The sequence below is a fragment of the Crotalus tigris genome, unplaced genomic scaffold, assembly GCF_016545835.1.
Source record: "Crotalus tigris isolate CLP2741 ecotype Arizona unplaced genomic scaffold, ASM1654583v1 scf7180000018278.843604, whole genome shotgun sequence".
Taxonomy (NCBI): domain Eukaryota; kingdom Metazoa; phylum Chordata; class Lepidosauria; order Squamata; family Viperidae; genus Crotalus; species Crotalus tigris.
Genome location: NW_024096920.1, coordinates 818,831 through 843,604, shown reverse-complemented (window position 1 = coordinate 843,604; position 24,774 = coordinate 818,831). Strand labels below are relative to the sequence as shown.

Sequence of the window (24,774 nt, the reverse complement as noted above, 5' to 3'; positions counted from 1 at the left end):
TGTAAAATCAGGTGCGATTCACTTATAACCACCTTTGCTTAGCAATGGAAACTCTAGTCCCAGTTGGGATTGTAAGTCGAGGCCTACCTGTAATATGGATAGAGATTTTAGTACAGTTTTGAAATTATTCTTAATTTCAACTCAATGGGCATAATATACTTGCCAAATTAATAAACCTCAAAAGATTTGTCAACCTCTAATAATTGATGCATATAATGTCATAAAATCAAGAAGATTGAGGTTTCTTTCTAAATCTTGCAAATCTGCACAATATCTTAGAATGGACAGTTTTAAATTATGTTTGTGCAGATGGGCGTGCAAAAAAGTGTGAATGTTTGGAATTTCCATGGCTTTTTCCTCATTTCTGCAAAGCTTTAGATCAGTGGTTCTCAACCTGTGGGTCGGGACTCCATTTGGGGTCGAACGCCCATTTCACGGGGGTCGCCAAACAACGCAGTCCGCCATTTTTTCCCCCTTTTCCTTAGCTGTGCTACTCCCTTTTATTCTATTGGCTTTTGAAAGCCAATAGAATAGACTCTCTTGAATAGAGTCTAATTCTATTAGCTTTCAAAAGCCAATAGGAATTGTCCAGGCTGTTTCTGCCCTGCTGAGCCCGCCAAAAGTCCCATTCTACAAACGGTGCTGCACCAGTTGAGTAGTCCTCGACTTATGACCAGTTGAGTATTCCTCAACTTACGACCGGTTGGGGGTTGCGGCATTAAAAAGGTTGAGAACCACTGCTTTAGATCAAAGTTATTCATCCTTTTCTATTTCTTCCTATTTGCTTTTAGATCAAACTCAAAGACATCTTTGAAACCCCCACAGAGATCACACTCATCCTTGAGTTGGTGACAGGTGGTGAGCTGTTTGACAGGTAACACAGGAGAAACCTTGGCTTAATTGGCAGATTCTTAATTAAAGATGACTAACTGAACAAAGGGTAGGAGAGTAATTTGTTGCCATGGGGAAAAGATGTGTTTGAGACACAGAAAAGGTGATTGAGTTAATTCACAACAATCAGTACAGAGTCTCTGGGCCAGTGGTTCTCAACCTGTGGGTCGGGACCCCATTTGGGGTCGAACGACCATTTCATGGGGGTCGCCAAACAACGCAGTCCGCCATTTTTCCCCCCCTTTTCCTTAGCTGTGCTACTCCCTTTTATTCTATTGGCTTTTGAAAGCCAATAGAATAGACTCTCTTGAATAGAGTCTAATTCTATTGGCTTTCAAAAGCCAATAGGAATCGTCCAGGCTGTCTCTGCCCTGCTGAGCCCGCCAAAAGTCCCATTCTGCAAACGGTGCTGCGCCAGTTGAGTAGTCCTCGACTTACGACCGGTTGAGTAGTCCTCGACTTACGACCGGTTGGGGGGTCGCGGCATTAAAAGGTTGAGAACCACTGTTCTAGGCTCCAGTTTCCTTAGCCTTGCCTTCTGCTTTTCTGGCTTCAGCTCTTGCTGAAAATGGAGATAGTTAATTTTTTAGAATTGATGGACATAAATGTGCCTGCACCAGCCAGGCTTCCTTGATTGACCTTACTTTAATTTGTTTAAATTTGTTTTAGTTTTTTTTTTTTTACCAACAGAGCTAAAGGGGAAATGACCAATTGCAAAGGGAAATGAGAGATTCTAGCACTGTCTGTGTTTTCAAACAGCTTTTGCTTCATCTACAACCTAGAGTCCTTCTTGGAAAATAAATACGATGGATGGCCGTGACCCATTGGGATGGGGAATTAATCATGATGTCTGAGAATGGCCATTGCAAACCAGGCATGAAATGAAAGTATGAATTGGCTGATATCAAGAGGAATAGAATTAGTCAGACACTTTGGGGCAGGAGGCCAAGTTACTGAATAATTGTTTAAGAAGCCAGGTAAACTTCCATGAATATCTAGTCATTACTAGAGATTATGAATAGGATATATAAGCAATAGGATATATAAGCAAAGAAAGGGTTTCTTTTTCCCTTCAAGCCTGATTTTGGTAGATTTTGGAAAGCTACTTGAGATCAAGCCTGGTTAGTTATGGATAGGAGACCAACAGGAAATCAGGGCTCTAGAATAGATAGGGAATTTGAAAAAAAAAATATCCTGCTAAGCAAAAAAAATTCCCCTTTTCTAAAAAATGGGCTTCCTTTCATTTTCTGTGAATCTTTCACTGTACAAAGGGACACCCTGAGGGGGGGAGGATAAAAAAAATCAAGTCATAAAGCCCCCAGCCCCCCTTTTAAATATGTGGTGCTGTTAGCTCTTTGAGAGGTAGTCCAGACAAGAAGCACAACAGTGAATACCAACTCTTATCTTTATTGTAAGGTTATATGAATAGAATCTTGCAAGTCTAAAAATATTTCTCCCTTCCTTTCCTTTTACTCTGCAAATAACTAGGGAGGGTCCCTTCTGAGAAGCTTTTTATGCCCTCCCTCTGTCTGTGGGCTGCGATCTGTGGGGGTTGGATTAGATGACCCCCAAGGTCCCTTCCAACTTTATTATTATTATTATACCTTTGCCGGTTGGTTTATCTAGTCTGCAGCTCTTCTTTCTCCCAAGGCCTTTCCCTTCTGTCTCATAATGCCTTTGCTTCTGTCTCCCAAGACATTTCTCTTCATCTGTCCAGGTCTTTCCCTTCTATCTCCCTAAACCAGGGATAGGCAACCTTGGTTCTTTTATGACTCGTGGACTTTAATTCCCAGAATTCCTGAGCCAGCCATGCTGAGGGGAAAGGGAGAGTTGCCATGCTGAGCCATGCTGGCTCAGGAATTCTGGGAGTTGAAGTCCACGAGTCATAAAAGAGCCAAGGTTGCCTACCCTTGCCCTATCTTTTGAGGCCTTTCCTTCCTGTCTCCCAAAATCTTTCCCTTCTGTCTCCCAGGGCCTTTTCCTTCTGCCCCCAAGATGTTGCCTTCTGCCCCCAAGATGTTCCCTTCTGCCTTCCAAGGCCTTTTCCTGCTATTTTTCAGAGCCTTTCCCGTCTGTCTCCTACAGTCTTTTCCTTCTGCTCCCAAGATCTTTCCTTCTATCTCCTAAGGCAGTGGTGGTGAACCTATGGCACGGGTGCCAGAGGCGGCACTCGGAGCCCTCTCTGTGGGCACCCGCGCCGTCGCCCCAGTCCTAGGCCTTCGGCGGGGTTTTATAAAACTTTTTCACTTTAGGCCTCTGCCGCCGTGTGCAAAAAAAAAAAAAAGGTTCAATCAATCAGTCAATTTCAATTTCTTGTGGGGGAAAAAAGATCTTGCAAAGCTGAAATTGATTGGTTGAACTTTTTAGTCCCATCCAGTCTGCCGTTACCACCGCAGCCACACCCACTCAATGGGCCACACCCACCCAATGGGCCACACTCACCTGGCACCTGGCGATGCATGAGTGGGTTTGGGGTTGCAGTTTGGGCACTCGGTCTCTAAAAGGTTCGCCATCACTGTCCTAAGGCCTTTCCCTTCTGTCTCCCAAGGCCTTTCCTTCCTTTTGCCCAAGGCCTTTCCCACAAACTACTGCAGATGCTCACAAGTTACGAGCATGAACAAATCTGGGCTGCGATACTTTGGGTGACTTCTAGATGGCAGCAAAGACAGAGAGCCAGGGAGGAGTGAATGTGTGGATGAATTGCCTAGCAACCCCTGCGGCCTTCTCCCTTTTGCATCCACCAAGAAAAGGAATGCTCTGGTTGCCTAGCAACCTGCCATTCCTGCTATCTCTGCTGCAAAAGCTCCCAGCCTCCTCCTCCTTGTAACACACGTTGCAGTGTTTCTGAACCTTGACCATTTTAAGGCATGTGGACTTCAACTCCCAGAATTCCACAGCCAGCATTGCTGGCTGTGGAATTCTGGGAGTTGAAGTCCACATGCCTTAAAATGGTCAAGGTTGAGAAACACTGCGTTAAAGCAACAGAAAAGAAACCAGTACAACCACCAGCTTATTTATTTTAAGCATTCCCCCCCCCCCCAAAGCAGATTTACAGGTTGGCAGTCAGGCTGGCTGTGCAGGATGAAAAAATACATTTTTAAAAAAAATAAATAAATCTGCATGCTGTTTCATCTCCGCAGGATTGTAGAGAGGGGATTCTACAGCGAAAGGGATGCAGCCCACGTGGTGAAACAGATCCTGGAAGCTGTCTCCGTAAGCCATTTGAATGTTGCCTTCCTTTTTCTAGACTCTTGTCCTTGCATCTGTTTTGGAGGGTAGAATTTTGGTTGCCAAGGAAACGGAAACATAAATTTTGCCACCTTTCAAAGGCACCTTTTCTGTAACTGGAATTTTGTAGGCAGGCACACAATTGAGGTATCTGCTTTTCATGGATTTATGCAAGGGTGCCCCTCAGATGGTGGGAGGTTAGTGTGTGTACTTCATTTTTTGAAGTTATGATTTCGTTTTTTTCAACATTCAATTATTATTATCTTTGAAAGCTGCCCTTCTCAGTGCTCTGAAATCAGCAACTTATAACCAGTAGTTTCCCTACGTTGGTAGTAAGACTAATAAATAGTGCACATAGCAGAACAGAGGAGAAAGAACTGGAGACAATGACAAAATAGAAAGACTTGCAAAGAAAAATAGAACAATTATGGCAGAAGAAAGCAAAGATAATTCCAATAATAATTGGCACTGAAAGAAAGGGAGCGATGCAGAGAAAAAGAAAGTAAAGATGAAAAAGGGGATCATTTACGTCAGTGTTTCTCAGCCTCAGCAACTTTAAGATGTGTGGAGTTCAGCTCCCAGAATTCCCCTTGCAGTGTCATGGTTCCGACAGATGAAATCTCACAGGCTTGAAGAGCAATCTTGCCCGTATACCCATCTTAAGGGCAAGTGGCAAGCTGATCATGCACCGGGAACACCCCGAGTCCACTAGCACTCTCAAATCCACTTGTACCCCTGTCTTAGGGACTATGAGTTTGGCTGCGAGAGAAAAAAGTTTTATTTAACATATACCTTATTTTAATCTATAGGTAGTCCTCAACTTACAACAGTTTATTTAGTGACCGTTCAAAGTTACAACAGCACTAAAAAAGTGACTTATGCTCATTTTTTATAAACGACGGTTGCAGTGTCCCCATGGTCACATGATCCAAATTCAGATGCTTAGCAACTAGTTCATATTTATGATGGCTGCAGTGTCCCTGGGTCATATGATCCGCGTTTATGAGCTGACAAGCAAAGTCAATGGGGAAGCCACTTAACAACGGTGTTCCTAAGTTAACTAGTGCAATGATTTACTTAACAACTGTGGCAAGAAAAGTTGTAAAATGGGGCAAAACTTACTTAACAAACATAAATTTAGCAACATAAATTTTGGGTTCAGTTGTGGTCGTAACTCAAGGACAGTTAGAACAATTTAACCAGTGGAACAACCTGCCTCCAGAAGTGGTGAATGCTCCAACATTGGAAGTTTTTAAGAAGAGACTGGACAGCCATTTGTCTAAGCAAGGGTTTGGGCTAGATGACCTCCAAGGTCCCTTCCAACTTTATTGTTATTGTTGTTATTACTACTACCTATCTCTAAAATCTATTGACATTCTATTTATATATACTAATGTGCACAATATTTTTATTGTAGTTTCACAAGGCTGATTGAGAAAGTAGGATCTCAATAAGGCAGGGTGAATATTTTTTCCCCTCAGTCACTAACAACCAGCTGTTCCTTCAATAACTACAAATGAAGAATAAATTTCCCATCTAATTGAGGCCCTCTTCTATCAACCCCTGGAATTTTCTCTCCGCCTTTACAAGCAGTTCTTGACTTACAACATTCATTTAGTGCAGGCGTCTTCAAACTTGGCCCTTTTATGACTTGTGGACTTCAACTCCCAGAATTCCTCAGCCAGGCATGCTGGCTGAGGAATTCTGGGAGTTGAAGTCCACAAGTCATAAAAGGGCCAAGTTTGAAGACCCTGATTTAGTGACTGTTCAAAGTTATAGTGACACTGAAAAAAGTGACTTAGGACTTTTTCTCACAAAGTCTTACAACCGATCCTCACACACATGATCCAAATACATGCTCGGCAACCGGCATGTATTCTTGATGGTTGACGCATCCTAGGGTCATGCCGCATCCTGGCGCCTTTGTGACCTTCCTGGCCAGCTTCTGAAAGGTAAAAGCGGGAGAAGCTGGATTTGCTTAATGACCTCATGATTCACTTAACAACTGCAGTAACATGCTTAGCAACTGTGACAAAAAAAGTCGTAGAAATTGGACATACTCACTTAATAACTATTTTGCTTTGTAATGGAAATTCTGCTCTCAATTGTGGTCATTAAGTCGAGGACTATCTCTGAATAGTTTTGCTCTGAGTTAAGACATCACTCTGCCAACAAAAATATTTATAGTCAAGGCCATAGTTTTCCCAGTTGCAATGTATGGCTGTGAAAGTTGGACCATAAGAAAGGCTGAGCGCCAAAGAATTGAGGGCTTTGAACTATGGTGCTGGAGAAGACTCCTGCGAGTCCCCTGGTCTGCAAGGCGATCAAACGGGTCAGTCCTAGAGGAGATCAACCCTGACTGCTCTTGAGAAGGCCAGATCCTGAAGTTGAAACTCAAGTACTTTGGCCACCTAATGAGAAGGAAGGACTCACTGGAGAAGAGCCTGATGCTGGGAAAGATGGAGGGCAAGAGAAGAAGGGGACGACAGAGAAGGAGGTGGCTGGATGGAGTCACTGAAGCAGTAGGCATGAGCTTAAATGCACTCCAGAAGATGGTAGAGAACAGGAAGACCTGGAGGAACATTGTCCATGGGGTCGCGATGGGTCGGACACGACTTCGCAATTAACAACAAAGCTAGTGCACCCAATATACCCATCTAGGAGAATACTTAGCTGCACAATTTCCCCTGGGATTTGGTTGCGACTGAGTGCTGTCTTGGAAAATTACTATGGGTGATTTCCAATTTATTTTGCCCTCAGCGCACACCCAGTCGATCGCTACATTCAGATCACAGTGAGCACATGCGCACTCAGTTCAGCAAGCCAAAATAGAGCTTGAGGGATATTTATAAAACATCAGCAAAGATTGTTTTTTCTTAAAAAAAAAAACTGGCAAAACAGAATAAAATGCAGGCAAATCAGGAAGTGTTATGTGTGAGAGAGAGATGAACAAGAATTGACCTCAAAATGAATTGCAATTTTCTGAGCCATTGGTAATAGTCTTGGGGGTAATTAACATGGAGAGTAAGGGAGTGGCCTATGGCTGTTCTAGCCCTAACTCTTTTACATACATCACAGCAGTAGAATCGAGAAGGAAAGTAGGCCATCAGGTGATCCTTTCTCTATTTTGCACCATCAAAGAAGCGATAGATCCAGCGTGTTACAGGCAAACTTTTTCTAGGCTAAAGAACAGACCTGAGGAATAAATTGGAGCAGAAAGGAAATACTAGAACAGATTCAAAAATCACAGTAAAACATTTATTGCGATTGATGTGATTTGAAAAATCATGATTTACAAGTAGTCCTCAGGTTATAACCAGTCGCTTAGTGACTCCTTGATATTACAACAAATCATTACAACTTATAACCTAGTTCTGATGGCAGGGCCCCTCCCCCCACAGTCATATGATCACATTTTAGGTATTCAGCAACTATTCTGCATTTACAGCTGTAAAAATACATTTACAATCTTTTTGCCAAAGATAGGCATTTGCTTCTTGTTTTTGATAAAAACACCCTGTAGTAAGCCATGGCTTTGCTTACTGAATGCACTGTTCACTTTACAGCTGCTGCAAAAAAGTTGTAAAATTGGGTTGGTGATGTGGGTGACCCATTTTCCAACCATCACGATTTATTATTGTAATGGGCGGCCTCCATTACAGTCGTAATTCATGGATTACCGGTGCAGTGTTGTTTTAAGTCTAATTAACACAGGTAGACCTCGACTTACGACCACAGTTTAGCCCCAAATTTCTGTTGGCAATCAAGACAGTTGTTAGGTGAGCTTTGCCCCATCGTACGACTTTTGTTTCCACCATTGTTCAGTTGGTAACACGGTTGTTAAGTGAATCTGGCTTCCCCATTGACTTTGCTTGTCAGAAGGTCGCTAAAGGGGATCACAGGAAACTGCAACTGACATTATAAATACCCGCCATTTGCCAAGCATTTAAATTTTGGTCATGCTGCAACAGTTGTAAGTGTGAAAAATGATCATAAGTCACTTTTTCCAGTGCCATTGTAACTTCAAATAGTCACTAAATGAATGGAAATTGAGAACGTCCTGTAGTTGTTTATTTGACAGATTAACCAACCAAGTTACAGCTCGTTCAACCAATGTCTGAAAGTAGAGACTGAAAGTTGAGACTCTAGAAAGAGTGCAGAGAAGAGCAACAAAGATGATCAGGGGACTGGAAGCTAAAACATATGAGGAATGGTTGCTGGAATTGGGTATGTCTAGTCTAATGAAGAGAAGGACGAGGGGGGACAATATCTCAGGGGCTGCCCCAAAGAAAGGCAGTTAAGCTATTTTCCAAAGCGCCTGACAGCAGGACAAGAAGCAACGGATGGAAACTAACCAAGGAGAGAAGAAACCTGGAACTAAGGAGAACCTGACAGTTAGAACAATTAATCAGTGGAACTACCTGCCTCCAGAAGCTGTGAATGCTCCAAAACTGGAAGTTTTTAAGAAGAGACTGGACAGCTATTTGTCCGAAATGGTGTAGGGTTTCCTGCCTGAGCAGGGGGTTGGACTAGATGACCTCCAACGTCCCTTCCAACTTTACTACTATTACTATTACTTTATTATTATTATTATTATTATTATTATTATTATTACTACTGTTGTTGTTGTTATTATTATTATTATTATTACTACTATTATTATTATTATTGTTATTATTATTTGAGCTTTGTGAATGTGGAAGCTGCCAGCAACAGAGGTTGGAGAGAATAATTCACAAGCAGGGAGAAGGTGGCTGGCTTCACCTTGCAAATCATACATTAATCTTGGTTTGGAATGACACCCCCTTAAGGGACGTTCTTAATTCTATGTGTAATTCTATTCGGCACGAATTTCATAAATAACATTCCCGAATCCTTTGAAATGCAAACAATTCCATATTTGGTATTCAGCCTCCTCCCTCCCGGCCCCTGAGGAATTGCTCCCGAAGAGAAGCCGCTTAAAAAACAGGGACAAGCAGGGAAAGAAGTGGTAGCGTGTATTTGGCATTAAGCTCTTTCCTGCGGTCTAAATTTCAGCACTGCATAAAAGAACAAGAAAGAAATCTATAATTCTTAGAGGGAACATTAGTAGGCCGCTGTTTCGCAGTACTAAAGGTCAGGGAAGATGGTTTCCAAGGCAACCAGGGGGTTTTAAAATATGAGAGACATTCAAATACAAAAGTAGTCCATCGTTAGCTTTGTGCAAAAGTGAGAATTTGGCTCCATCGCTCTGGGCTGGGAAAGAAAGGCTGTCAAATGATGAGAGATCTTAACAGCTGAGTGAATGAAAAGAACAGTTGGGATGCAAGACAGGGATGTCCGTCCTTGGTCACTTTTAAGACCTGTGGACTCCCAGAATTCCCCAGCCAGCCAAACAACAGCACAGAGCAATGTGCTGTTGCAGTGGTTCAACTCCTGATATAATATTTATTCAGAATTATTCAGAAATAATCCAACAAAGGGTTCCCTGCCGTTTTTAATCAGAAGCAGCTTCCATGCACTTTCTGCCCATAATTTCAATAGCAGAGAATGTATTTTGTTCCTATAATTTGTTCTCGGGCCTAGAATTGCTTCTATCATTTGTTCACAGCACGAGTGAAGAACTGCCTATCATTTGATCAGTTTGGGGTTCCGGTGTAATCTGTGAATATATTTGTCTTTATTAATGATTTGGGAGATACAAGAAGATAAAAAGAAATTGGCAATTGAAATAAATAAGGTCCTCCAATTGCTTAGGAACTTAGACGTTTATTTGAATAAAAGCTGGATTTTATCTTAATGATTCAGAAACAAGGCTATAACTATCCTGAACAGAATGCAGATAGCATTGATGCAAGCTAATAAATTTAGAACACAACAGAACATTGTCAAAGTTGGAAGGGACCTTGGAGGTCAACTAGTCCAACCCCATGTTCAGGCAGGAGACCCTATATCATTTCAGACAAATGGCTGTCCAGTCTCTTCTTAAAAACATCCAGTGTTGGAGCATTCACCGCTTCTGGAGGCAGATTGTTCCACTTGTTAATTGTTCTAACTGTCAGGAAGTTTCTCCTTAGTTCTAGGTTGTTTCTCTCCTTGATTTCCATCCGTTCCTTCTTTCCTGCGTTCAGGCACTTTGGAGAATAGCTTGACTCCTCTTCTTTGGGGCAGCCCCTGAGATACTGGAAGACTGCTATCATGTCCCCCCTCGTCCTTCTTTTCATTAAACTGGACATACCTAATTCCATCAACTGTTCCTTATATGTTTTAGCCTCCAGCCCCCTGATCATCTTTGTTGTTCTTCTCTTCACTCTTTCTAGAGTCTCAACATCTTTTTTACATCGTGGTGACCAAAACTGGATGCAGTATTCCAAGTGTGGCTTTACCAAGGCCTTGTAAAGTGGTATTAATACTTCACGTGATCTTGATTCTATTCCTCTGTTAATGCAGCCTAGCACTGTGTTGACTGTTAAGATAAGATACCAAATAATGGTACACTAGGCTTGAAAAGCCTCAGTATTTGTGACACCTTATTGATATACATTGGAATGCTGCTGCAAATAGTCCCTGACTTATGATGATTCATTTAACAACCATTCAAAATTATGATGGCGCTGAAAAAAAAATCCATTGCCGCATCCCTGCATCACATGATCAAAATTTGGGCACTTGGCAACTGGCATGCATTTATGATGTTTGTATTGTCCCAGGGCCACATAATTGCCCTTTGTGACCCTCTCAGAGGCTCCTGAGAATCATAGTAAATGGGGGATGGTGGATTCATTTAATGACTGTGACAAAAAAAGTAGTAAAATTGGGCAACATGTACATTATTTAATGACAGAAGTTCTTATGTGATCATAAGTCGAGGCCTATCTGTATTTTTTATTATTATTATTAAAAAAGTTTTTATTTTCCATTTATTCATACAAAATACAATTAACCATTGGTACCGCCTGCCCATTCCCCCCAGGCTGCGTCCACCCTCTCTAAACCTTCCATACTTCCCTCCTCTTTCTCTCCTCCCCTCCTACTCTCTTCCCCTCCCCATCTCCTCTAACCATCCTACTTCCTCCATACTCCTTCCTCCCCTCTCATCCCTCTCACCCAAATGAACGCAGCATAGGGGAAATGCCCAAGCATTTGCCATGACTATATTATCATTACCCACCCACTCACCCACCCACTCACCCACCCACCCACCCTCAACCCTCCCCCCCTCGCTTCCCAGAGCAGAGTACAGGGTTATTAATAAGAAGGTTAACAATAATTAAAAAAAGTGGGGGAAAGAAAAAAGAAAAAAAAACATCATACTTAACCTTTAACTCCCCTTAAATTAAGACATATAAACAAATCTCTACAACAGTTACTATAAAATTTACTCATAAAATAAATGAAACTTTATAGTACCATATTTTTTCTGAATATAATCTATCCATCTTCTCCATACAATAATATATCTTTCTTGTTTATGATCCTTCAAATAAGCAGAAATTTTTGCCATTTCTGCAAAGTTAGAAACTTTAAATATCCATTCTTCTAAAGTAGGCAACGAGTCCTTCTTCCAATACGAGCCTACTAATAACCTTACTGCAGTTAATAAATTCAACATTAAAGTAGTTTCTTTGTCATTTAAATCCACAAAGATACCCAATAGGAATAATTGAGGGGTGAACTTTATCTTCCTTTTAAAAATCTTTTGAATGTTCTACCAAATCATAATCCAAAAAGCCTTTACCTTTTTACAATTCCACCAAACATGAAAATATGTCACATCCATATTACCGAGGCCTATCTGTATTAATATAAGTAGTCCTTGACTTATGTCCACAATTGAGCCCAAAATTTCAGTTGTTAAGTGAGAGCTTTGTTAAGTGAGTTTTGCCCCATTTTACAACTTTTCTTACCTCAGTTGCTAAGTGAATCACCACTGTTGTTAAGTTAGTATCACACTTGTTTAGTGAATCTGGCTTCCCCATTGACTTTGCTTGTCAGATAGTCGCAAAAGGTGATCCCATGATCTTGAGACCCAGCAGCGGTCATAAATATGAATCAGTTACCAAGCATCTGAATTTTGATCATATGCTCATGGGGATGCTGCTAAGGTCGTAACAGTGAAAGAAGGTCATAAGTCACTTTTTTCAGTTCTGTTGTTGTAACTTTGAGCAATCACTGTTGTAAGTTGAGGACTATCTATACATGGTAGTTTTAAGTGGTGGTACACAAATGCCACGAGTCAGAAAACTGTGAAATGCCATCAAATGCCACTTAAAGTTACTTTGTCATATGAGGTGGCTTGATTAAATATATTAAATAAGTTAACTTGATTAAATATATTAAATAAATAAGAAATAATTAATTTGCTTGCTCCAAAGGAATTCTTTTTGACAGCATACAGAAGTAAGGGACTTTTTACTACAAAATGTCGCATGTTTTTCTATCTTTGTCTCTTTTAGTATTTGCATTCAAATGGAGTCGTCCACCGTGACCTCAAACCAGAAAATCTTCTCTACGCAGATCTCTCCCCCGATGCGCCACTCAAAATTGGTATGTTTGGGAAGAAGTAAACAGAAAATATTATATAGTGAAATCTTATTTTAACAGACTAAGGGTGGGGGACAGGTATCCATTGTTCGCAAAGAACCACTAGGTCAGTGGTTCTCAACCTGTGGGTCGGGACCCCATTTGGGGTCAAACGACCATTTCATGGGGGTCGCCAAACAAGGCTGTCCGCCATTTCCCCCCCTTTTCTTTGTCCATGCCCCTGGCACCTGGTGATGTATAAGTGGTTGGGGGTCACCACAACATGGGGAACTGTATTATGGGGTCGCGGCATTAGAAAGGTTGAGAACCACTGCACTAGGTGGAAAAAATACACCACTGTGGCAATTAACATCAATTGCGTGAGGATATCATTTTGCAGACCTCGCAAATTATGTCCTTTGCATCAATTCATGTCATTTGAGGTAAACTGATATGAAGGATATAAATCATTTGATCCAAAGCAAAAAAAAAAAAAGAATTTATGATACATTTTGTAAGATGTTATCTGATGTGACATTTGTGTAAATTTACATGATTTGCGTTATAATTTCATTATGCAGCTTACACAAATGACAGGATTTTGAATTTAACAGATGTTTGGTAGAAATGGGTCTTACCCCAGATTATACCTTAAATTAAGGGTTGACTAATTGAACAGCATACATACATGCAGAACCACCACGACTTACAGCAGTTTGTTTAGTGACTGTTCGAAGTTACAACATCACTGACTATTTTTCACAATTATAACTGTTACAGCATTCCCAGGATCATGTGGTCAAAATTCAGATGCTTGGCAGCTGACTGATATTTTTGAGTCGCAGTGCCCCGGGCCATGTGATCACCTTTTCCAACTTTCCGACAAGCAAAGTCAATGGGGAGGCCAGATGCCCTTAACAACCATGTTACTAATTTAATAAGGGTAGTGATTCACTTAACAACTGTGGCAAGAAAAGTCGTAAAATGGGGCAAAACTCATTTAACAATTGTCTCACTTAGCAACAAAAATCTGTTGTGATCATCAGTTGTGATCATAAGTCAAGGACTACTGGTATCTATATTAGAATTAACAATATTTTCTGCTCTAAGTAGAATGACATAGCATTCTTTCCTGGCAAATAATTACTATAGCTCAGAACAAAATATCAGTAACATGCTGCATGAGTCTGTCAATTACTATGATTTTAATATACAGGAATAATTTAGTGCGGACCAGAGAGCCAAATCCCAACTGAGTCTCAAGGGGTGGGAGACGGCTTAAGAATCAATCGTAATCGATCTAAAATTCATCCCACAAAGAATATCTATGGGGTCCTTGATCTCTCTCAGTCTGGTGGTTTTCTTGCAGTCATTTCATTGCCCAACTAGGTAACATCAGCAGCACTGATGATGTTCCCTAGTTGGGTAATGAAACGTCTGCAAGAATATAATTAAGCTCAGAGAGCATCAAAGAGAGAGCATCAAGGGCTCCATAACACAGTGATCTTCAAACTTGGCAACTTTAAGACTTATGGACTTTAGCTCCCAGAATTCCTCAGCCAGCCAGCCTGGCTGGCTGAGGAATTCTGGGAGCTGAAGTCCACAAGCCTTAAAGTTGCCAAGTTTGAAGACCCCTGCCATAGCTGAATCCTGAACTATAAATATTCTTTTCTCTTGGAGTTCCAGATTCTTATTTGGTTGGTTTTCTTACGCTGATGATGTTACCTAGTCATTCATTGGGTAATGAACATCAGCCAAGCCAAGAGAGCACCAAGGACTCCACCATGCAACCCTGAGCTACTGATAAAGTAGTCCTTGACTTGCGACCACAATTGGGCTCAAAATTTCCGTTCCTCAGCAAGGAGATTTAGTTAGTTGCAGTTGATTTTTGTGACTTTTGTGCCACAGTTGCCAAGCAAACCACTGAAGTTGTTAAGTGATTCACATGGTCATTAAGCGAATCTGGCTTCGCCCATTGGCTTCCCTTGTTGGAAGCCCCCTGGAAAATTTGCAAATGGTGACCACATGATCTTAGGATGCTACAACCAAAATAAATATCTTCTGGTTGCCAAACACTCAAAGTGGATGCCGTGACAATTATAAGTGTAAGGTCCAGTTGTAAATCACTTTTTTTCAGTGCCCTTCAACATCTAAGTGAGCAGAGATTAACACCAAGATTAACATCAGGGCAATAATCAGGAAGTAAACAGGACCCCAGTGTGCTGCAGCTGCCAAAAAGGCCAACGCAATGCTAGGCTGCATTAACAGAGGGATAGAATCAAGATCACTTGAAGTGTTAATACCACTTTACAATGCCTTGGTAAGGCCACACTTGGAATACTGCATCCAGTTTTGGTCACCACGATGTAAAAAAGATGTTGAGACTCTAGAAAGAGTACAGAGAAGAGCAACAAAGATTATTAGGGGACTGGAGGCTAAAGCATATAAGGAACGGCTGCTGGAATTGGGTATGTCTAGTTTAATGAAGAGAAGGATGAGGGGGGACATGATAGCAGTGTTCCAATATCTCAGGGGCTGCCAGAAAGAAGAGGGAGTCAAGCTATTTTCCAAAGCGGCTGAAGGCAGGACAAGAAGCAACGGGTGGAAACTAATCAAGGAGAGAAGCAACCTAGAACTAAGGAGAAACTTCCTGACAGTTAGAACAATTAACCAGTGGAACAACCTGCCTCAAGAAGCGGTGAATGCTCCAACACTGGAAGTTTTTAAGAAGAGACTGAACAGTCATTTCTCTGAAATGGTGTAGGGTTTCCTGCCTGAGCAGGGGGTTGGACTAGATGACCTCCAAGGTCCTTTCCAACTTTACTATTATTATTATTATTATTATTATTATTATTATTAAGGGAATAGAATAGAATCGAATGGAATGGAATGGAATATAGAATAGTATGAAATGGAGTAATAGAATAGAATAGAATAGAATAGAATGGAATGGAATGGAATATAGAATAGTATGGAATGGAAGAATAGAACAGAACAGAACAGAACAGAACAGAATAGAATAGAATAATAACAATAACTTTATTGTCACTTTGAATGTACAGTACACTAATTGGCATACATTAAAATGAAATTTCATTGCATATAGCTCTCAAAGGGTCACCATCTTCAATACACTAAATAAATACATAAATACATACATATATATATACATTACATACATAATTATGCATATACCCATATATATTATATGACACACAGCCAAACAAGCTAACAGTAAACAGCCCAACTAAAGAATCTCCAGCATGACTCCCACCAACCCTGACAGGGTGAGCTACTAGAATATAAAATGACAGCAAACCCCATTCTCTGCAATCACTGATGATGTTACTTAGTTTGGTAATGAAAACAACCAAGCTCAGACCGCACCAAGGACCCTACAGTTTAAACCTGAGCTACAAATATTCTCTTTTATCAGTACACACAACAATTTCTTTTTTTTCCCTCCCAGGTGATTTTGGTTTATCTAAAATTGTGGATGAGCAAGATACGATGAAAACTGTATGTGGCACACCAGGATACTGCGGTGAGTATGTGATGGAGAGTAATGGGGAACTCTGTCCCTGTTAAAAAGGTAATGGGTGCAGGGAAAAAAAGGGAAGCTCTGTATTCTGGGCCCTATTTTTAAGAAGAAAGCACATAGTAGTATACATAATTACGCTCTCTAGAAATACGATATTTGGGGTGTGAAAATCCAGATGTCCACTAAGATGGCAGAATGTTAGACTTTCTTTCTCTCTACTGCTTCCTAGTGGTCGTGTGAAGATTTGCAGCTCAGATCTGGTGGTTTTTTTCAGCTTAGCAACCAGTGTTATTCGTTCCTAAAAACTGTTTCTTGCCACTGTTCCCAAACCAGTGTGTAAATGATAGAAAGTGTCATCTGATTGAGACATTATTTTATTCTATAAAGCAGTGATTCTCAACCTCAGCAGTTTTAAGATGGGTGAACTTCAACTCCCAGAATTCCTCAGCCAATGTGTTGAGTTCTGGGAGTTGAAGTACCTCCATCTTAGAGTTTCTGAGGTTGAGAAATACTGCTATAAAGTATTTCATTGTATCACTTGTTGCCATTTTGACCCTGGGTCTTACTTAATAGTTTTTCTGTCAAATTTTCCCTAGAGGAAAGCCTGTTCATCTTTCTAAAAACTAAAGCAAACCTTTGTAACCTTTAATAAGATAGCATTCCTGAATTGGGTTACCAGATCTCTTTTACACACAAGGAAAGATATGGATATTCCTGACAGTTAGAACAATTAACCAGTGGAACAACCTGCCTCTAGAAGCGGTGAATGCTCCAACGCTGGAAGTTTTTAAGAAGAGACTGGACAGCCATTTGTCCGTAATGGTATAGGGCTTCCTGCCTGAGCAAGGGGTTGGACTAGATGACCTCCAAGGTCCCTTCCAACCCTGTAGATTTCCTGGCAGCATTTCCAAAAGTGGTTTCCCCTTCTTCCTCCTGCTAGGGAGAGGGACTGGCCTAAAGTCACCCAGCTGTCTTCCTGCCTAAGGCAGGACTAGAACTCATGGTCTCCCAGTGTATGGCCTGATGCCTTAACGCAGTGATGGCGAACCTTTTAGAGACCGAGTGCCCAAAAATTGGCCTCGGCCCCGCTCCACCCCCTGCCCTGCCCCCCATCCCCACCCCGCCTGCCCGCAGGACCACTCACCGCCTCCAGGGCCCGCCACAGATTGTCCAAGCAGCCCAGCAGCACTATGGTGGTCACGCCCTCTGCCCGCGCCCTGCAGCATCAACTGTGCACGATGGGGTGTGAGGGCAGAGTCTTGTCTACGCTGCCTGGCTGCCATGTCCTTGGCTGCGCTGCTCCGTGTGGGCCACACTCAGGGGCGGCTCTCCTTCAGGGGGGCTGCTGAAGAGGAGGGGATCACGGGGGGAGGCGAGGCTGGGGCAACGGCACGTATTCCCACAGAGAGGGCTCCGAGTGCCGCCTCTGGCACCCGTGCCATAGGTTTGCCACCACTGCCTTAACCACTACACCAAACTGGTTGCCTCATCTATTCACAAAGCCTGGTAACACTGAATTCTCAAGAGCCAGGATGATCTAGTGGTGAAGCTATTGGACCAGGAGTGGGGAGATCTAAGTTCAGGGGGGACTTTGGGCCAACCCCACTGTCTCAGCCAAAGAGCTAAGGTGAGCCAATAATGAAAGAAGTGGACTAGGAATAGGGAGACCGAGGTTCTAGTGCCCCCTCAGCATGGAAGCCTCCTGGGGGGGGGGAGGCAAACAAGAACTTCCACCTTCTCAGATCAGATCAGATCTGTCCATTCTCTAAGGAGCAGAAAACCGTAAGGAAACTTTCCTGGAAGAAATACACCTAGAATTGTAGAATTAACATGCTGGAAGGGTCTTTGGAGCCCCCTACCCAAGGAAGAAGATCTAATTGCATCCTGGACAAATAGATACCCAATCTTTTCTTGAAGACCTCCACTTATGGAGCACCCACAATTCTAGGAGGCGAGCTGCTCCACTGATTGTTCTCAGTGTCAGGAAAGTCCTCCTTCATTCTACCTGGATCTCCCTTTAAGGAGATTCCACCCATTGCTTCTTGTCCTGCCCTCAGGTGCTTTGGAAAATAAATTGTTCCCCTCCTTTCTGTGTCAGCTCCTCAAGTACCAGAAGACAGCTATCATGTCAGTTAATCCTCCTCTTCTATAGGCTCTAGACATAGCTAATTCCCTTAACCATTTATCATATGGTTTACGGTATATTAAGGTGACCAACCGTCCTCCTTTAAGGAGGACAGTCCTCCTTTTGTAAGTTCTGTCCTCCCTCAAAAAGTGTCCTCCTTCATCTCCTCCTTTTCGATATTTGAAGACTAATCTGCAGGGCTTTTTTTCCCCTCATAAAACACTCAGAACGGCGTTCTGGCACCTTTTTTTGATGGTTTTTTTTTTTCAACTTTTGCATGAGCTGTGCTACTCCCCCTATTGGCTTTCAAAAGCCAATAGGAATTGCTGCTGAGCGCGCCAAAACACCCGTCTGGCAAACTTTGCACATGCAAGTTGTCTGTATTATTGTTGCAATGAATAAAATGTTTCTTTTATTTACGATATTTTTTCTTCAATTTATTTGTGCCCTCCTTTTCATTGTAAAAAAGTTGGTCACCTTAGGTATATAACCTGCTATACTAGGTTTCCTTAAAGAGAGATTCTTTGAAATTCGCAGAATTCTCAGCAATGGCCATGCTGAAGTATTCACCTCTGGAAGGCCCATTGGAGAAACATTACAAAGCTTGTGGAAAGAAGCCTTGAACAAGAAAATGGCTACCTGGCCTAAAGGATCTGAACTGCAGACATTCAGATGACCACCAGATGGCAACAGAGAGAGTTTTAGGGATCTTTTCTACCATCTGGTGCAGGGATCCCCAATATGTGGGCTGTGGCCGCTACCGGTCCGTGGCCAAATTGCAACCGGGCTACGTGGGTCGGTATGTGTGCACAGCTTGACTCAAGGGAGCAGCGGGTGCTGGCACTTGCAGCCCCGCTTGTGTGAGCAGCGGCACACACACGCCTGCCCCTTACCTAAAACCATCCCTTCTTCCCCTCCCTCCCTCCATGCCAGGCCCCCAACCCAGAAAGGTTGGGGAACGCTGCTCTAGTGGTCATCTGGCTTTAGCACCCTCATTTTACCACCTATCTTGACTTGAATGAGAAGGCCTTTGGGCAGATAATTTGGGCTACAGGTGTTAGGCTTTATCCATCCTGCTTCAAAGGGCCACCAGGGAAGAATGGGAAAATAATAACATGCAGCTCTCTTTTCCTTCCCCATGAGTTTGCAAAAGTGGAAGTGATAGCAAGTGTCAGGTTGGAAAACTTCCAAGAAAATTGCCAATCATCCGTGAAGGAGTGTGAGTGTTCAACGTTTGTGCTTAGGGGATGAGCAGAGAAGACAGCATAGCGGGAGAAGGCGGGAAAAAATGGAAGCAAAGATATGTCTGCCAACACTTACTCTCTCTCTCTCTCTCTCTCTCTCCCTCCCTCCCTCTCCCCTCTCCCTCTCCCTTCCTCTCCCCCTCCCTCCCTCTCTCTCCCTCTCCCCCTCTCCCTCACTCTCCCTCTCTTTCTCCATCACTCTCCCTCTCTCTCCCCCCTCTCCCTTCCTCTCTCCCTCCCTCTCTCCCCCTCTCCCTCTCTCTCCCCCCCTTTCCTCCCCTCTCCCTCCCCCTCCCCCCCTCTCCTGTCTTTCCTTTATTTTTCAAATGCCTTCAGCACCCGAAATTCTCCATGGCTCACCATATGGCCCTGAAGTGGATATGTGGTCTGTAGGCGTCATAACATACATTTTGTGAGTAATGCTAAAATACTTTGACACAAAACTCCTGTCGCTGTGATTTGCTCCCTCGCACTCTCTTCCTTTCAAGCACGGCCCAGCAAATGAGCATGATGTGAAATGTGCCTCTTCTTATTCTGGGTTTTTGTTTTTGGAGGGAGGGGGTGATTCTCACCCACTCCTAATTTCTGCTGTTCTCTGCTTCCAGCTTAAAAATAAATTAGATCCTTTCAGCCACCATTTCTTTCCTTCCCACTCGCCGTTGTTTATTTCTCTCTCCAAGTAAAACCACAAAATGCTGACTTCTGACTTCCCACACGCACACGCACACGCACACGCTGATAGGCATAACTGTTTTCTTTTTTATTTGCTTTCAGCGTATTGCCAAAAAAAAAAAAAAAAAAAAGGAATAGGCAAAAGTGTAAGAATGTCAAGAGGGAGCTTGTTCCAGATCACAGGTTGTTCTGGTAACTGAAAAAAGTGACATAAACTTTGCACCATTCCCACGGTCATGTGATCAAAATTCAGGCATTTGGCAACTGACATGTAATTTATGATGGTTGCAGTGTCCCTAGTCAGGGGCAGGGATAGGCAACATTGGCTCTTTTATGACTTGTGGACTTCAACTCCCAGAATTCCTTAGCCAGCCATGCTGAGGAGAAATGGAGAGGTTTCCATGCTGAGCTATTCTGGCTCAGGAATTCTGGAAGTCCACGAGTCATAAAAGAGCCAAGATTGCCTATCCCTGTCCATTGGTAACCTTTCCAGCCGGCTTCCGACAAGCAAAATCAATGGGGGAAAGCCGGATTCACTTAACAACCACATGAGTCACTTAACAACTGCAGTGATTCGCTTAACAGCTAGGGTAAAAAAAGGTCATAAAATGCGTCGCAATTCACTCAACAATAGTCAAGCATAGCAATGCAAATTTTGGGCTTCCTTGAGGTCATATGTCAGGGGCTACCTGTATAGTTTCTTTCCTTACTGTTGCCCTGTACAGGGCAAATATGGACACCACCACCTGCTAGCAGATTGGCCATATAATTTTATGCCATTCAGAAAGACTGTGGACTATAATTTAAATAAGAGCCAGCCGTGTGCTGCAGCTGCCAAAAAAGCCAACACAGTGCTAGGCTGCATTAACAGAGGGATAGAATCAAGATCACATGAAGTATTAATACCACTTTACAAGGCCTTGGTAAGGCCACACTTGGAATACTGCATCCAGTTGTGGTCACCACAATGTAAAAAAGATGTTGAAACTCTAAAAAGAATGCAGAAAAGAGCAACTAAGATGATTAGGGGACTGGAGGCTAAAACATAGAAGGAACAGTTGCTGGAATTGGGTATGTCTAGCTCAGGGGTCAGCAACCTGCAACAGTGAAAGAGCCACTTGGATCCATTTCCCTCACAAAAAAAAAATCCTGGGAGCCGCAAAATGTGCGCGCGCACACGCGCGCGCACGCGCATGCGCACAGAACACAGGGCTTGATTGAAGAGAGGAGCTTAAGGCAAAACGTGCGCCTGCCCTGCCCCCCATCCAGCTCTGGTATGAACGGGCTCTGCAGTCCTGGCTTCTCTTCCCTTCGGAAAAGACTGCTCTCCCCTCACCCCGCGCTCTCCCTCTCTGGGACTTTCTTCTTGCTGCCTTTTGGCGCGAAGGTTCCCAGGGAGCGGAGGAGGAAGCCGACGGAGAGAAAGAGCTGCTGCAGTGAATGTTCTGAGGCAGCAGAAGACGGTCGCTCGGGCTCGCCTATCTCAGCCTGCTGCAGGAGGCTGGAGTTGAGGCTTCTGGTTTGCTCTGGGAGGGGTGCTTGGAAAAGGGAGGATGGGAAGCGGAAAGTGGGAGAAAGGACGCCTTCCAGCTCTCTGGGGTTCTTTCGCTGGGAGGTGAGGAAGCAGCAGTTCTGCTCCGTGGGAGGTGGGAGCAGGCAGCCTCTCCTTCAAACTTTGCCAAGTGACTCCAGAAGCGAAGCGAGCTACGAGTCCTAGGAATGTCAACTTTGCGAAAGAGGGAGGCGATGGTGGGATTAAAATAAAACGGGGGGGGGGAGGTTGAGGAAACCCAGCAGATGCTTACATCAGAGGGCCAGCAAGAAAGGCAGGGAGAGGAAGAAAGCGTTCGGGGCTTGTGCACAGACATAGCGGACTCTTTCTCGTCTCCTGCCCTTGCTGCATCTCCTGTGGAGATCATTTGCAGCTCTCTGTGTCTCTGCAGCTTGCTTCTTGAAGCGATTTCAATCAGCCCCATTCATTGCCAAGAATCCCCATGGAAGTCAATGGAGGTCTGCGGCGAATCAAAAAGCCCGCTGCAGTACCTCCACGTCCGTTGATTTGACCGGCTCAGCGGCCCGGGGACGAGCAGGAACCGATGCCCCCACTGCCCGCCGGGCTTGCTGCCTGGCCTGGGGAAACACAAGGCAGGCTTAGCGCCCCGGGGACGGCCAAAACCCAATGCCCCTGTCGGCCGCACTGCCGCCCAGCCCGGGGAGACGCGAGGCAGGCTCAGCGCCCCGGGGACGGCCAAAATCCAATGCCCCTGCCGGCCGCCACTGCCGCCCAGCCCGGGGAGACACGAGGCAGGCTCAGCGCCCCGGGGACGGCTACAAACAAATGTCCCCGCCACTTGCTGCCTGGCCCAGGAAAAAACAAGGCTGGCTCAGCGGCCCGGGGACAGCTACAAACCAATGCCCCTGCCGCCTGCCGCACGGCCCGGGAAGATGCAAGGCTGGCTCAGTGGCCCGGGGACGGCCAAAACCCAATGCCCCTGCCGGCCGCCACTGCCGCCCAGCCCGGGGAGACGCGAGGCAGGCTCAGCGCCCCGGGGACGGCCAAAATCCAATGCCCCTGCCGGCCGCCACTGCCGCCCAGCCCGGGGAGACGCGAGGCAGGCTCAGCGCCCCGGGGACGGCTACAAACAAATGTCCCCGCCACTTGCTGCCTGGCCCGGGAAAAAACAAGGCTGGCTCAGCGGCCCGGGGACGGCTACAAACCACTGCCCCCGCTGCCTGCCGCACGGCCCGGGAAGATGCAAGGCTGGCTCAGTGGCCCGGGGACGGCCAAAACCCAATGCCCCTGCCGGCCGCCACTGCCGCCCAGCCCGGGAAGATGCGAGGCTTGCTCAGCGGCCTGGGGATGGCTACAAGCCAATGCCCCCGCCGCCTGCCGCACGGCCGGGGAAGATGCGAGGCTGGCTCAGCGCCCTGGGGACGGCCAAAAACCAATGCCCCTGCCGGCTACCACTGCCGCCCAGCCCGGGGAGGCGCGAGGCAGGCTCAGCGCCCCGGGGACGGCCAGAAACCAATATCCCCGCCATCTGCCGCCCGGGGAGACACGAGGCCGGCTCAGCGGCCCGGGGACGGCTACAAACCAATGCCCCCGCCGCCTGCCGCACGGCCCGGGAAGATGCGAGGCTGGCTCAGCGCCCTGGGGACGGCCAAAAACCAATGCCCCTGCCGGCCGCCACTGCCGCCCAGCCCGGGGAGGCGCGAGGCAGGCTCAGCGCCCCGGGAACGGCCAGAAACCAATATCCCCGCCATCTGCCGCCCGGGGAGACACGAGGCCGGCTCAGCGGCCCGGGGACGGCTACAAACCAATGCCCCTGCCGCCCAGCTCGGGAAGATGCGAAGTCAGCTCAGCGGCCCGGGGACGGCCAAAAACCAATGCCTCTGCCGGCCGCCACTGCCGCCCAGCCCGGGACGACGCGAGGCTGGCTCAGCGGCCCGGGGAGGGGCAGGAACCGATGCCCCCGCCGGCTGCTGCCCCCGCTGGGCCTACCGCCTGGCCCGGGGAAGGGCAGGAACCAATGCCCCTGCCGGCCGCTGGCCCCGCCAGGCCTGCTGCCCAGCCCAGGGAGACACGAGGCCGGCTCGGCTGCCCCTCCGCCTGGTGCAGGTAAGCCCCCTCCCTCCTCCCCACTCACCCTCCATCTCCGGGTCTGCTCCTGCTTGGCCCACTAGGGCCGCAGCTTGCGGGAGGGCTGGCCCTTTCAACGGAGGCTCTGCTGGGCCGCTCCCAGCATCGATCCTGGGGCTTCCCCGCGCGGCTCTCTGGCCACATGCACCTCGGACTGGGCCAGCCCCGGAAAGGCCCTTCCTGGCCACCAGGGGGCAGGGCATCTGGCTGCAGGGCCAATCGGGAGCAAGGGGCAAATCTGCATGTGTGTGAGAGAGAGAGAGATAGAGAGAAGGGAAGCACAAGTGCCTCTCTGTCTCTGTCTGTCTCTCTCTCTATGAAAATGGCGGAGAAGGCTCCGGAGCCGCAGGAGGTGGCTCAAAGAGCCGCATGCGGCTCCGGAGCCGCGGGTTGCCGACCCGTGGTCTAGCTTAATGAAGAGAAAGACGAGGGGTGGCATGAAAGTAGTGTTCCAATATCTCAGGGGCTGCCCCAAAGAAGAGGGAGTCAAGCTATTCTCCAAAGCGCCTGAAGGCAGGACAAGAAGCAACGGATGGAAACTCATCAAGGAGAGAAGCAACCTGGACCTAAGGAGAAACTTCCTGACAGTTAGAACCATTAACCAGTGGAACAACCTGCCTCCAGAAGCGGTGAATGCTCCAACACTGCAAGTTTTAAAGAAGAGATTGGACAGCCATTTGTCTGAAATGGTTTAGGATTTCCTGCCTGAGCAGGGGGTTGGACTAGATGACCTCCAAGGTCCCTTCCAACTTTTTTATATTATTATTACTACTACTACTATTATTATTATTATTATTATTATTATTTGTCTGATGAAGAGCCAGGAGCCATGGAGAAGGTCCTCACATCATAATTGCTGCATGAGTCTAATAAATCTGTTGCTAACAGGCTTCTAGTTAAAGTGGGGGATTTTTTTCACCTATAAAACTGT

The 24,774-nt window shown here is 45.3% G+C and overlaps 1 protein-coding gene across 1 annotated transcript in view; it reads left to right on the top strand.

Moving 5' to 3' along the window:
• Positions 1–791: 791 nt before the first annotated feature.
• LOC120310720 (calcium/calmodulin-dependent protein kinase type IV-like) overlaps positions 792–24,774 on the top strand; it is a gene marked incomplete at its 5' end in the record, with an annotated part of 33,567 nt that continues 9,584 nt past the window's right edge. Inside the window, 5 exons of the mRNA XM_039349453.1 lie at positions 792–874; positions 4,032–4,104; positions 12,555–12,645; positions 16,091–16,165; positions 19,868–19,943. Of these exons, the coding sequence (XP_039205387.1) occupies positions 792–874; positions 4,032–4,104; positions 12,555–12,645; positions 16,091–16,165; positions 19,868–19,943 (398 nt within the window). The remainder of the gene's footprint in view (positions 875–4,031; positions 4,105–12,554; positions 12,646–16,090; positions 16,166–19,867; positions 19,944–24,774) is intronic.